The 15,228-nt window shown below is 38.1% G+C and overlaps 1 protein-coding gene across 1 annotated transcript in view; it reads right to left on the bottom strand.

Annotated features, from left to right (window-relative positions):
- LOC122403568 (deleted in malignant brain tumors 1 protein-like) overlaps positions 1–15,228 on the bottom strand; it is a gene marked incomplete at its 5' end in the record, with an annotated part of 233,446 nt that overhangs the window by 13,318 nt on the left and 204,900 nt on the right. The window contains 2 exons of the mRNA XM_043407160.1: positions 332–391; positions 3,202–3,358. Of these exons, the coding sequence (XP_043263095.1) occupies positions 332–391; positions 3,202–3,358 (217 nt within the window). The remainder of the gene's footprint in view (positions 1–331; positions 392–3,201; positions 3,359–15,228) is intronic.

The following is a 15,228-nucleotide window of genomic DNA, read 5'->3' as shown; positions in this document are numbered from 1 at the left end:
GGAATTGATTTTGTTCGTTTGTAAATACGTAAAATAATTATGTTCAATCTCGTTTAAATAGAATAGGTCATCGATAAATGAAAATTGCCATTCTCCCAACGAGTTTCATTTCGATGAATTTTAAATATCTTGCGAATAAGGTTTCATTTATAAAAGATACAGATTACAAAGAGAATCGATAATTATTATTTTTATAAATGATGGAAAGCGAATTTTTGCTCCTGGTAGATTCAACGTTAATATTTAAAATTTTGTATCAACGATCTTCGATTTTAGCGAGATTTTAATTGATAAGTTTCTGAACTACCCAGTCAGAATAATCAATACCCACCTTAGGTCTCCTTTCTGTAGAGAGATTTCCTCGAAGACTAATCGTATCCTCTCTTTTAACCTGCAATGAGAAAAGTATCTGTTAAACGATTGTTCCCAAAACAGATTGTTATGAAGTACGTAGCTGGAAGATTTAGAGAAATTACTGTTTAAGATAGAATTGTACAGATTTAATTCTCTATGACCTTGACATTCGAAGTTATTATAATGCATTTTTAAGATTAGATGGAAATGAAAATAACAATTTCTTTAGCCTACTTCGCTTCGTAGTTTTAGACACATTATATGCACTTTTCCGATCTAAAGTATGACAAAAATTTAACGAGGCAATATATAAAAATGAGACATTTTTACGAATTTCTTGCACATTTTTAGTTTATTTTTGAAGCACCTTATTTATCGCGAAGAGCTGAGTAGGACCCTATATATTATAATTAAAAAGTATTCTGCTATATTTGTAAAATTGAGTATCAATTTGGTAACTCCTATTTATCATGGATAACGCATGAGAAAATGTACCCAGAGAGTAACTGGTTATCTGGTCCATACGTCCTATGCAAAAGAATTTCGCATCCATTGTTGGTAAGACAAAGTTAACCAATACATCATTCTGTAATAAAAACGTATTGTTATCTTCTTTACTTTAGAAACATCCGGAAAAAATAGAACTTACGAACTACGAGCTACGTAAAACTTGACTGTTGAAGCTTGTCTTCTTTGGAGCTTCGTCTTTGACACTCCATGACTTCGGAAGATAGATTTGATGGGGAAAACTTCAACGAACACTCGTGATATTTTATTCTTTTGCAAGATATTATATAATTAACTGCTACGAATAGACCAATTATAAAACCAACTTTCTGAACAACATCGTTAACTGATAAAATTAAATAAATTAAATTGATATTTACTGAAAATTGTGAAAGAAAATGGTAAATAAATTATTGACTCGTTTGGTGTTTGGGCAAGAATTAAAACTGTAATATAAAAAAGACTCGAGCATTTTTGCACGATAACGTGGAAACCAGTGTTAGGGGATTGTTCGCGATTTAAGTGGACGATGTTTATGCAAAAATGGAATCTTCTTGCCGCGACAGTCTCATCGATTAGCAACGTAACGAATATCCGAGTGCAATTTGTAGCGGTAATGCAGTGACAGCCATGAATACAAGCCGAACGGATTGTGCACGCGTGTACGCGTTGCATCCGTCAGGTTTATAGGTATGCGCGGAGCGTTGTATCCTTGATGTAACTGTTAGGCATACCGAACTGCAAACGCTACTTTGATACAATTACTGCAATTAAGCGGAAGCCACAATACTACGGAAATCATATCTGCATACTGGCTCCACGCCACGATTAAATTCACTGCGTACGAACGACATTCTGAAATTGCGGAATCGACCGTCGTTTCGCATGATTGCTGACTATCGTTCGAACACGAGTGCCGCATGACCTCGACACCAACGGTAAACCTAAGAGTTACGGGGCTTGTAAGCAAAATGAAACTCAAGAGAGTCCGCAATTTCCTTGTTCACAATTCTAATAATCCTTCTGCATAGTTTACTGAACGTTTTAAATGCAACGAAAAGTTTGTTTCGAAAAAAATAATACACAGGGTGTTTGGTCACCTCTGTGAAAAATTTTAATGGGAGATTCTAGAGGCCAAAATAAGACGAAAATCGTGAATACCAATTTGTTGACTGAGGCTTCGTTAACAAATTATTAACGTTTAAAGTTCCGCATGTATAACGTGCACGCGGCAGTAGTTCTCACTAAGCGTGAAAAACTTTGCTTACTGCGCACGCAGATCGCCGTTCAACAGGCGAGAATTTAAACGTTAATAACTTTCTAACGAAGCCTCGATCAACAAATTGGTATTCTTGATTTTCGTCTTATTTTGGCCTCCAGAATCTCCCATTAAAATTTTTCCCCAGACAGAAAAATAAAATTGTAAAGAACTTTTAATTTTCGGATTCATTTTCAAATCGCGAACGTTCCGTGTGCTTTACGCGAAATTTAACAATTCGAGACTGCATCTTTCTCCGTCCTTCGCTAACAAGCCGTGAGAACATCGTCTATTAGCGTCTCTTTTCCAAGTAGTCGCGCAGTTATTCCAGAGATCCCGGCTTCAAGAATTCCGGGGGCGCTTCCTGCGTTCCCGTGCCAACAACTCGCCTCTTTCTCGCCCTGTCCGGCCTTTTATGCGGTTATACCGAAAACGCTCCATGCAGTCGGCATAAACTTTCGACAGTCAGCGTAACAAGGAACGGAGATGAGAAGCAAGGAAAGTTACGCCGGTCAGGAAACCGGAAAATCTCCGACGACAAGGGAGAACTGCCGCTCGTTGTAACGAAATTACGTCTGGTCGGAAGGATTCGGTATCAAGCGGGATTCAATCTGGATTAGGAACCTTATTCGATGAGGAATCGATCGTCTAACTCCTGCTTTTTCGAACACTCGTCCATCTCTCCCAGAAACCCGATTAACTTTTACTTAGAGTTTCTAATATACCGGTGATATCAATTTTTTAGGAAAACCAAATCCAACAAAACTGCAATTTTGTATCTAACTTGTTTGACAAATAAATTTCTGATTTAAGAACTAAATAGAACCTCGTCTTATAGAAAACTCTATTAATTTCTACGATACTTTTGAGGGGTACGACGACGAAGATCTTTATCGAAATCGCAAGGACGATGATACCACGGCTCATGTGTTAATTAACTGACAACCGGATTACGGATTGGAGCCGTTAAACGCGCGAGAACGTTAGATATATGGCGCGACTCGAGATTGGCCTCGAGATGCATTATATATGGATTATGTCGGGATCAGTTTGCGAGCTTGATAGTAGGTCAGCCTAGTTACCTTGCCCGGAAGAGGTACGAGCACCGGATGTTCTTTGGGTAAGAGGACGGGTAACGTGGCGAGTAGAATCGTCCGTACTGCGGTGTTGACTGTGAACTGACAAACTCGAGGTCGCACATCGTGCCAGGAGTCAACACGCCGTCCGTCTCGAAGAGCCCTGAAACAGAAAGGGGTGATAAATGGTTAGATGGGAATACATTTCTCTCTCTGGAAGTCTCTTCGTATTTTGTTTCCTTGGCTAGACTTTTCAGGAAACTTTTGACGCTTCGCGGACAGATTAAACGCGGACTCGAGGTTATTGCATTTTTGACTTCGATGTAGATTCGCGAGAAAAAAAAGGAAAAAATACACCGAAGTACGGAAGTAAATGTGTACGGTGACGCTTTATCTTCAAAACGTATGCCACGTTTACGACACGGAACTTATGATAAGTTTAAGACATTTTTCATCCCCGTGCTTCTCGCACGCTTCTTGTTTCCCCAAATAGAATATGTACATTGAATGCTCGAAACTTACGAAGAATTATATTCTCTGTTGACTGGGGCGCTTTATGGACTTTTCTTCGAAGCGTTCGATGTTAACATTTATAAACCTCGATACACGCGTGACATAAGTTTTGCAAAGTTTTCAGCCCATTTATTATTAGATGTACAATTTACATGTGAACTAACATATTTTTAGAATTTTCAGTCTGTCTGTTTGTTTGAAATCCAGTCTAATTTTGATATTATTGACGTCTCGTTGCACGTAAAAATATCGGTTCGAACAGCTTATATTTGGGGATTGTTTCGATTGGTTGTTGGGTATTATTTTTATCGCTAAAGGTAATAATAGCTCGAAGCCTGAAAATTTGAAACCAATAAATCCGATCGCTATTTTTTGTAATTGTGAATGGAATATAAAAAGTATTTCGTTTCCCTATTAGTTTCGATAATTAACATTCTATCGTGTACAGTTGTCCATAGAGGTTGAACCGTTCTCCGTTTTTCGTTGCGAGGAATTAAAATGAAGCGAAACTAATGATCCAGAGAAGTTTAGTAGACGAGGCCACGTGCGTACCACCGGCTTACTTATTGATTAACTCGTCTCTCATCTCGGTTTCCTTTTAAAGCTGACGTTGCAATGATATTTCCGCGATCGCGCGTATTTCGACTTTGTCCATTTATTTCGCCCGTGAAAGCGAAATTTCAGCAAGCAAAGTTTCATCGAGAATATTTTTCAATATCGATTACGCTTACACAACCGACCGGAATTATTATTTTTCTGAAATGGATCCCACGTAATTTAGAATAAAAACTGAGCAACGGAATGCCGGGAAAATATCAACATACAGCGGAAATATATCCGACGTAACCCGGCATTTCAATTTCGTTGCAAATCATTTGATCATTTTCGACCTTTACAATAAATAAATAATACGAGTACACTGATTCGTCTCAAATATTTTCAAGTTACGAATTCTATAAAACAACGATAAGTAAATTTAAAAATTCAGCCACGATATTCTTCTTCAAAAGAGTCGAAATTTGTTTCTTTCCAACTGCTGTAAAATTGACTTCCTTTAATGCTCCCCAAGCTGTCCACTTACAAATTCTTTTTCATCCACCGCAATAATGTACTCCTCTTCCGAAAGGATAATAATTTCGAACGCCCTTCGTGTAACACTTTCCATAAGATGTCTGTGGTAGTAGTAAAATAATATTATTCCCCCGACATTATGATAACTGTTTTACGACGGAATATTAAAAGTACTTAGTTGGCATTTACGACTGTTGATACGGTGAATTTACGATGTAAAACTGATTCCTCAAAGAAAATTTTTATTAAACGAAATAACGATAACAATACGAATTTAATATCATGGAAAGCCAATCTATCGTGCACGAATATTTTGCTGTTTGTGCTCAAACATCGAACAAAATATTATTTATATGGTAACAACGAGAACGGGCCAACTCTAATTGGGTTAATTATTGCTATGGGTTTCATAGTGTTACGATGCTCCACAATACAGCGGCAATATCCTCGATAATTACGTAATCGCCAGGCAATAAGGAAAGGGGTGCAAGGTGGCTGTGGATGTGCTCGGTGCTATATGACAGACCGCAGCTACTTATCTTGACAAATAGCGATTATCTGCTTTGCGGACGCCCGACTGACGTAATCAGGCTGTAACATAATGACGCGTCAACACGTAAATGTGCAACGGGATGTAATTGCTGGACCTGCGATCCCGCGTACACCGATCTGGTCTAATTATTCGCCGACGGATGACTTTTTCAGTTAAATAGAGACGTCGAGGATCGGAACACCGCGATTCGAAGAATTTCAGGAAGCTGCAAGTACCGTTTACTCTCGATGATAGACGATCGGATGTCTTATGGCAAATTAATGACACGCGACTGGTTCGATAGAGGAGATTGATTGGTAGAACTTTAACAGTATAGAATTTACAGGTGTTAGAAACAGAATATACGTGTAGTTCGAATGTGTTTGAGTTTGATTGATCGCTTGATCTATTCTTGATGAAAGTTTGAACGTTGGGATATCGAACTGACTGAAGTCTCTCGTTAAAAGTTGACTTCGCGTAGTCTCGCTACGTTCCGCGTATTTACCGGAATTTTGTTTGTAGTACGCGTATAATGAAGACGAATACCTTGCACGGTGTTTTGTATTTCTCTTTTCTAGAGTTCTTGAGATCAGCCAACCACGACTAAAGATTAAATTGCGTGTAGATAGTAATATATGATACTGTAATAAAGAAATTTGCTCCATTAGCCGCCAAGAAGTGTTATTTTCTTGCGTTCAAGTTTATCTATGCGCTCTGGACTAGAGAAGTCTTACAGTCGTATTAACTTGGCGCGAAAGAATGTACGACAGAATGTAGCGAATATCTGCGCACGAAGGTCGTACGTGCGCGGGGCATTTAATGGCGAGCATCCGGCGTCGTATACTCTGCTATAAAACTACCCCTGCTCTGCGGGGGCGGAAGTCAAGGTCGGAAAAACAGCGGAAAGGAACTCTGCTCCGTGTGGCCGGAATTGTTAAAAGAGCATGGGGTTCGCGAGTATGAGAAAAAGTAAAGTTTCAACACGCATGCTTTAAACATTGAAGAACGGTTTTAACTCACGCCCCTTAGGGGTGAAACTGAAACAACAATGAAACGAAAACAGTCAATTTCTTCGAACTGTAAATGTAATTTAAAAATTCTAATCTTGTTTAACGAGTGAAAAAAAATTGTCAATATTGTACGACAATTAAACGCTTCAACCTTCGGTTGCATTTCCTCTTCTTTGCTCTGCTTTTAATCACTCAGACGTATGTACGATACGGTATACGTCGTGTACTTCACACGAAGGTCGTACGTGTGTAGGACGCTTGATGTGGTCGAGCACTCGGCGGTAGGTTGCAGATTGCAAGAAAAGTGTGCTCAGCACGCCTAAGCACCAAGTCAACTTTGGAATATGTATAAATTCGACTGCGGCGAGGAAGTAACCTCATACGTACACACAGGCACGCGTTCGAACGTAAATTGCATGCTGCGAGTTCAAAGGATCCGAAAACCGAGGTTTAATAAACGGGAAATTGATTGCATCTCATAAACTTCTAATTAGTGTATCCTAATTACAGCAAAACATCGATTATCAGGAACAATACCGAGGTAAAACGTTACCGATAATTGAATTTTGATACGATCGATCAACGATAGCAAAAGTGATGCTTAAACGCTCGCAGAGCAAATATAAATTTCGTTATCAAACGCAATTGAAATACTTTCAAAAATATAATTTTGTTCTCTTCAAACATTTTCTTTCGATAGTCAGTTTTGCCTATAATACGCATTTGTAAAATTTAAATTTCGGTAAATGTGAGTTTGAAATCAAAGTTAAAATAAAAAATATTTCATATTCTCGTTTCTCTGTGATTAATATGAACTATCAATTTAACTATCCACCTAGTCTAATATTCATTTCAAAAATTCATATTTTGTACACTGTTTTCAAGAGGGTAAAATTATGACTCAAACTCCTCCTACTTTTACGTAGACAGAAAAAAAGCTCCAAAAATTTTGTATTATATTACAATCAGAAATTCTAATCATGTCGAACGGTTAAACTTAGTTGTTTCTTGAGCAACGTCCAACTCGTACCTATTCTATCGCGTGATACGTTTTTTTGTCATTTTCTCTCGCCCTTGTCCGGGGGGGGGGTCGTTGAATATACCTTGAAGCCGCACGGTGGACGACATCGGAACGTTATAGGTATCTGGGGAAAGATTTCCAGTCCAAGGAGCAACGAAGTAAATTTAATTTTCAGATCTTCGCGGGGCCAGTTCGGTTTCAGCAAAAGTGATTTCTCTCTGCGCCCTGCGCGGTTATGAAAGAGTTTCATACCGCTTCCGGCAATGCAATTTCCGTCAGCACACCGTGGATTCTTTTCCGCGGAACTTTTCAGATAAATGCGGAATCGTTTCTCGACAAGTAAATTATTTCTCATTTTCATTACGCCTGCGATGTTTGACCGTGGGCATAATTAAATTTTACGCAGGAGCACTCGAAGACGCGGCGGACGATGCTCGAGCGATAATGAGAAACATCAATATAATTACCGAGATTGTTACTACCCTGTGCTGTTATTTGAAATATTTTTAGATTAACGGATACAGAAGTAAATTTGCCTCGCCATTTCTAAAGGTCACGTTCGAGATCTGTATGCTGGAACTAAAAATATTTGATTATCTGTGTAAACGAGCTAATGACTAGTGGATAATAGCATTCACTGAAATTGCTGGTTTGCCATCATTGTTAATTTAGAAGAATTCTCAGACAGACTCGTCCACCATAGCACGAGCCTGTTACGAGCGGGAGCGCGAGATCCTGGATTCGGTCGAGGGGCAGTACTCGACCGGTGGTTTTGGGTATGGTTAGGAAAAGAAAGGAGGTCCGGACGAACCAGGGGCTCTATACCCTGGGAGCCGTAGGTGGAGGTTACGTGGACGAACCAGGGGCTCTATACCCTGGGAGCCACGGGGTTAGATTTATAGGGAAAATGAATGGTTTCACGGACGAACCAGGGGCTCTATACCCTGGGAGCCGCTAGTAGGAGTGGACGAACCAGGGGCTTTATACCCTGGGAGCCACGTATGTTTTTAGGATGTTTTAGGATCTTGCTCTCTGTCGTGATGGTACACCTCGAGCGGTAAAGGTGTACCGGGTTCGTGAGATACCCCTAGCCTTACGGTTAATAGGGTTCAGGGTTGCCTTGAGTGAATAACACACGTAAGGAACAATAACTTGAATATATATTTTTGACGATGCTCAAGTACAGCTATGGGTTTACAAGAAGTTGTACAATTGCTAAATTGCCTCGAAGGCGAAAGATTTGTTATCGGCTTTTACGCGGCGCGTTCGCGGGAGCTCGCACTCGATTACTGGACACTCACTGATAAACCGCTAAGGTAGATAGTCGTAGATAGTTGCTTGAAGGGGATTATAGCCCGATCTTGCCCTGAGTGTCACAGTAACGTCGTGCCAAGAGTTTAGGTAAAACTGAGCTCCCCGAGTAAGAAACCGCGGCCCTTATATAGTTGAAAATGCTCAGTACTAAGGCGGGGCATTACCATAAAAGGCAATGAAAATTGGGCCGGGTGTGCGCATACGGCATGAGTCAACCCCGTTCAAAGGGTTGCTCGCTAGATGCTCGAGCCAACGCCCAAGTCACCAAACGTTTCAGCCCCATGCATGAATGATATGTAACAAGCCATTCATTATGAAAGTGGTGGCTCCATTTATCTCTGTTTCGAAATATAAAAGGTTTTGCATGTCCATCGACTGAAAAATATTGGCAACCGTTAATTGACTGATTGTACGCTACTGGTCATCGCAGATAAATAAATTTATCAATGTTTAAACAATATGGATATTATACACGTCTCATCGCCTGGTCCCTTTAACGAACATTCAAAATGGCGCAAGGTATAAAAAAAAATTGTATTTTATATTGTGCACTACTATTAATCATCAATGTTTCCCGAGCGTATCGCGATTTCAAAATCAACCTGTACGTGTAAAAGTAGTAAAAAGTTTTATATATATGTGTTAATAAAATAATATTTGAGAAATCAGATACAGCAGCTTTTAGTCGATAGTGGGAGGAGACGTACAATTGCTGCGCAATCGCGCAGCTTACAATTAGAGTAAACATTGACCGAGGGAGCGTGTTTTCGAATTTCAAACTACATATGACAAGAAATCAATATACCTTTATTTAATTTTAATGTTTTTGTTCATTTTCTGACCGTTACATTAATTAAAATATGCACGCTCTTCTCCATTGCTGCCATTGTGAAGGATTTCGAAATAATCATACTGTGCAGGTGATATCTGCCTCACCGAATCCATCATGCTCTTATATTTGATTAATATTACGAATTTGAGAATGTATAATAAAAACACTCGTATTCGTGAATTTACACCATGCACATAATTCAATGTTTTTCTAGTTTTAGAAATTGTACTTCATTGAGACTTGTACTTTCTTATACACAAAATCAACGTGTTTTTTAAACATTGTTTGCATGAATTTCGTTGAATAAATGAACTTGGCCGCTTTCGTAATAGGCAACTTATGCGGGGTCTTAGGTTACAGGTGTTCGAAACTGTAAGTGGTGAATCTACATACCAAAATAAAACGAAAATCAAGAATGACGAAATTGAGTTTGGGGTTTTTCTATTACACGACCTACGAGAAAAGTCTTGTAATGGCAAAAAATATCGAGGAAACAGTTATATAAATGTGTATTATGGTTTACGAATGCTTATGGTTTATGAGTTATTGCCAACCATCGACTGCAATGACGCACAATCGTCACATAAAGAAGATTGCTGCTCTAACAACGCCAAGAGGAGAAGAGTACGCCGTTATGCGCACACTGCCTAAAGGAACGCGTTTGTACCTTTTAAAGCCGCCTTTACCTCCTGTAGGGGAAAAACGACGGAGCGGGACAAAGCTCTTTATATTATGCAATGGGGGATCTTCTTTATAGGGACCGCTTTATTAGCCTAACAAAATAAAATTCCATAATCTCGGTTTATAAGAATTATCGACTTTACCACGTGAAGCAGGAAAATGAGTCGTCTTATTGTCGAACCTTTGCCGTAAGATTATGAGCGATAAAAGTACTTTAATTACTCCCTTATTTCGCAGTAACTTGTCACTTAAAGCTATTAAACAATTTTGATCTCTTCGTAAGTGATAATCTTTTAAACCCTAACAAAGATTCTTAATGGAAGACGCAGCTCTTTATTTTACGATAAATAAAAACATCATTTTTAGTATGGCAGCTTATTTTTCCTTTCACAAGTTAAGGAATAATTTCCTCAACATTTTTAGGATTTCTAAATATTCTTCACCAAAATACGCGTTGTTTGCACTTTGAAACATTAAAGTCCTCCAATCCATTTAGAAGTTATGTCGTTTTAAACATTCGCATGAAAGGATCTAGCCGAATAAGCATGGTAAAAGTGTCCCCCAAAAAATTGAACAGAGTTAATACCACTCGATAGGTGGTTCGAAAAAAACCCTTTTCACAGATTTTCAACCCGGTATCTCGTCTACGGGGGTGACAATCATTTTTTGGTTTATCCTTAATATCTCCCGTTCTGGTCAATGAAAAATTATGAAAAAAATCATGGTTATTCTATCGATTAATGTACATAGTCGAGAATTTTTTCAGAATTTTTTTATGCAAATTCGATTTTTAAAAAATTCGAAAATATTTTAACCGGTGATTTTTTGTCGAAGTAATCAAGTGACCACGTTCGTTTTTATACAGTATAAAGCTCTCAAAAGAATTAGTAATCTCTGATTTTTTCAGATTTTTCGAAAGGGTGGAACGTAGTAAAAAAATTAAAAATAATAAAAAAATGGTGAAGAAGCTTTATATTGACTTAATTACTTGCGTGAAATTTTTTTCTTTCGCCGAAAAATTTAGGCACTTACCTATCGATTTTCCTTAAAAATTTGTTTTTGATTTTGAATAAATTTGTTTGACGTTCTACGGAAATGTTGTTTAATACTTTTTTGTAAATATCCATGTAAGGTCTATTCGTATATCTCGTCTGTGCTAAAACTATCAACACGAGTTCCTATGATGCTGAAATAATTCTGTGCAAAATCTAACAAACAGCCATTAATGAGAATATTGAAGCAAAACTGACCCACAGATTTACTTTCAATCAGGAATCGAAACAGTTATGGAACTTTTTCAATACGTCCCGTCGAAACGGTTGAAATAGAACTTTTATAATAAAAGTTCTCACGTTATAAGTTCCGATGAGAACGGATAAGTAAAAGTTTTAATTTCAATGAAATTGATCGGAAGTAAAAATAAAAGTTCTTGTGTAACAGAAACACCTGTCGGTTCAGATTGCGCATATTAGCGCCTACAGCGAAGCGTGGAAATCGAGTAATCAGTCGTAGATAAGTCGTCGATCGATACGCGTTAACGTAAACCAGATTATTCTTTGACAAATGTACATATTCCGAGCCTTTAAATGCTATGACAATTATTACATGCAACTTTTGTTACGAGTTCTTAAGGTAAATATTTTTTTCTATAACTGTGGCTCGTATCAACTAATTTCATTCTATATTCTCTACTTATTTTTCAAGTATTATTCATCTGTTTCTCTGCTAAACCGTGATTATTGGAAAATCCTGTGTAGAATATTTTGTAAATTACACTACTATAGTAAAAACTCTTTGCAATATTAATTTTCTTTATAGTTTGCCCTGGAATATCAATGGGTGTATCGGGTAGCGAATATGGGGACCAGTAAAATTTGCCAAAAATTTTCCAGACTGGGAGGATGATGTACAATATGTTGCATCGCGTTACGGGGTTTAAAATTTTAAGGCTGCTTGTTAGAACGATACCCTCATCAACCAAATGGACGGCTTACCACGTAAGAAAGGGGATGATCCCCATTTTCAACTACTCTACAAGCGGGATTGCGCGATAGTTACGTAGAACGTAGAACGTGCTAAGCTCGGTGCACTGAAACTTTCGAAAGAGCCAAGAGCATTGTTTGGCCAGGCAAAGGGGAGAATCGAAACGACGAGTTTCACGGAAGTTGGAACGTTCGTTCGCGGCGGCGTTACTCACGGGGAACATTTAAATGTTCCTTTTCCTATTCTCGTTAAGACGAACAAAGCGTTTAAGACGGTGAAAAAAAGGTACTTCTCGCGGATCTTCTATAAACGAGATACCGCATTGGGCGCCTTGTCCTGAAAGGACTCGACGCTGAATCTTTTACGATTTCGCAATGCGGCCGCAACAGCGTATCTTCCTGATTATGCATTCGGGTGCGATAGATCGCTAGTAAATAATATATTAGAAGGTAAAGTAGAAGATTTGATGTTATAAAATAGCTTGTACAGTTTCGGTTCTGTTCAATTCTACAGGGATATGGCGGTAAATTTGTTCGAAGCGAAACGAATCGTTTATGCATGGAGATGCGAAAGCATAACTGCACTCCTGCACATTCCTGTTTTAAAATTCGATGGAAAATAGCAATAAACGAATCCATTTACTCGATAAACCTTGTAAAATAATACATTCGAGCAATATAAAATTTTATTCAACCTGCTTGGCATCTTACGGTTTCAGGAAATGCGATTTTACATATTAATGTGGCTGCTTTCAAGACTTTTACTGTTTCAAATTGCCTATTATGTTTGAAACCTTCTTCGTGACAATTCCCCAATGATTTTTGATTGGATTTTAATCGAACGAAGTAGCTGACGTGATAATTATTTGCTTTAGCGATTCCTCACCAATTTCGATAACCTTGAAATATGTTGTCAAGGTCACTGTTATGAAGATTTTTTCTTTATACATGTTACTGCCGCTCGCCCTTCGTTTTCGAGGTATTTGCAAAAATAATTTTATGTCTGAATTAGCCTCGGGTTGAGTTGAAGATAAAATATTAAACTTTATTCTTTATTATTATTATTATTATTATTATTATTATTATTATTATTATTATTATTATTATTATTATTGTCGTTATTATTAACAGAAATTGGAAAAATGCCTGCCATTATATAAAAAAATGCAGGTATTCTTCTATTCAAATCATGACGACTAACGAAAAATAATGTATACTGTATCAAGTTAATATTGGATAATATTAATAAAGAAAATTGAAATAGAAGATGAATGCGTATAATAGAATCTAACCTAAACTTAATCCATTATATTAATTACTAGATAGAATAGTTAGGTTTAAGTAAGGTTTGGGTAAAGTGTGTTTATGCCAGCTACTCACATCAAGTTTTTAACCTCTCCAGGAACGATTTTTTTTTTTTTTTGGTCTATTTATTATTGACAATAACTATAATTATAAAAAAAAAAACTAAACGTCCTCATATGTGGCCAAGGGCGTGAAGAGGTTAAGCACATCCGTTATACGCATCCGCTGACGTTATCAAAGAAGCGAAAACGTTTTAAAAGCAGTGGTCAACGCGTTAACAACAATGTCGGTCGACTTTAACGAGTATAATTGATTTTTATGGGCACAGTAGAGTTTGACACGCGTCGTCATAAACGTTGACGATCGCAAACCACCGCCTTAGGAATGCGGAACCAGTTCAGCAAGAAATCGCGACGCGTCACGCGAAATCCGCGACACCGCGGAGCGTGAATTTTCGATGCGGTTACGCCGTGGTTTCTTCTCGCATAGCTTCGCGTGTCGACGCGACCGCATCGTTAAAACAAATGCGAAGATTATGCAAAAATCTGGCGCGTTGCCCCCTCGCGATCCCGACCGGTCGTCGGGAAGTCGCAGTCGAACACGCCTGCGAAAACGAGCGCGTTTCAAACTCGATTCTCGAACTTCTTTAACTTTTGAATCACGTACGACACCTCCTGGACTCTGTTTTTCTTCTCGTTTCCCTGCGCAGCCTTATTTTTTCGCTATTTCATTCGTTTCCAACTTCGATTTCCTCTCTCTTTGCTCTTCGTTATTTTCATTGAAACATTTCTAACTTCCGTACAGTGGATCAAAGAAGTGTTTGTACGATAACTGGGAAGCAGAAGTAATCGCATAGCACAGTGCTTTCTCGTTAAAACGTTGCATTTTTCTATCGATAAACGACTCACACCCTCTACCGAATATTTACGTACATTCAGCTTGAACGATCTATCGAGTTGGACGATTAGAATCTGTGTAAACAAAATCCAGTCTGCTGTTTGAGAACGATCTTTATCGAATAGGGGATTGAATTTCGTCCAACGGAAAGACTTTTATGTTTGTCAATTTACATTCGCGAGTGTGTCATCGATAGACGAAGAAAAAGTTGTTGATGAAAATGTATCCAAACACTTGCATTTCGAAGGATTTCTAAAAACGTATAATTCGAAACAATCTTCGATCCATTATAATTGAAAAACTATCGCCAATCCATCGACGATACTGTCACGAATATAAAATCTTTACTTTGCATTAGAAGTTGTCATCGTCTTTAAAGTTTAGATCGTTCTCTTCCCGCTCCTCGTTCTCGTTTGCACTCGTTAGGCGGCATATGGTATGTTCAGACTCAAACAGAGATAAAAAAAAAAGGTTGATTTCAGGAAGAAATTCGTGACCAACCTTCGTTAAAACGTTTCGATTAGACCCGAGGTAGAACGTTTTAATGAGGGTCTACCACCCTAAGCCAAAAAGCGTATCTCACTTTTTCCCGAATTTCGTAATTAATGTAACCTAGGACAACAAAAACTACCTTTTTGGGTGCCTCCATAACGAAATAAACGTACTTTAATTATAAAAAGACGTTAAAGTGCTGACAAAGTTAAACACAAAACTCAAAAGGAAATCTAAATCTGGGCGATTTAAGCACAGAATCTAAAAAATCGAGCCATTAAGATTCGCATTTTTGGATTAGGCAGCAAGGTAATTTTAATTTTATTCTGAATTGGATATTGATCGACGATATTGTATCACAGCGATAACGAGCGTCGTTTCAA

The sequence above is a fragment of the Colletes gigas genome, unplaced genomic scaffold, assembly GCF_013123115.1.
Source record: "Colletes gigas isolate AHSC1104 unplaced genomic scaffold, ASM1312311v1 Colletes_gigas_Sc00061, whole genome shotgun sequence".
Lineage (NCBI taxonomy): Eukaryota > Metazoa > Arthropoda > Insecta > Hymenoptera > Colletidae > Colletes > Colletes gigas.
Note: the sequence above shows the minus strand (reverse complement) of the source record. Positions and strands in the feature narration are given on the sequence as shown.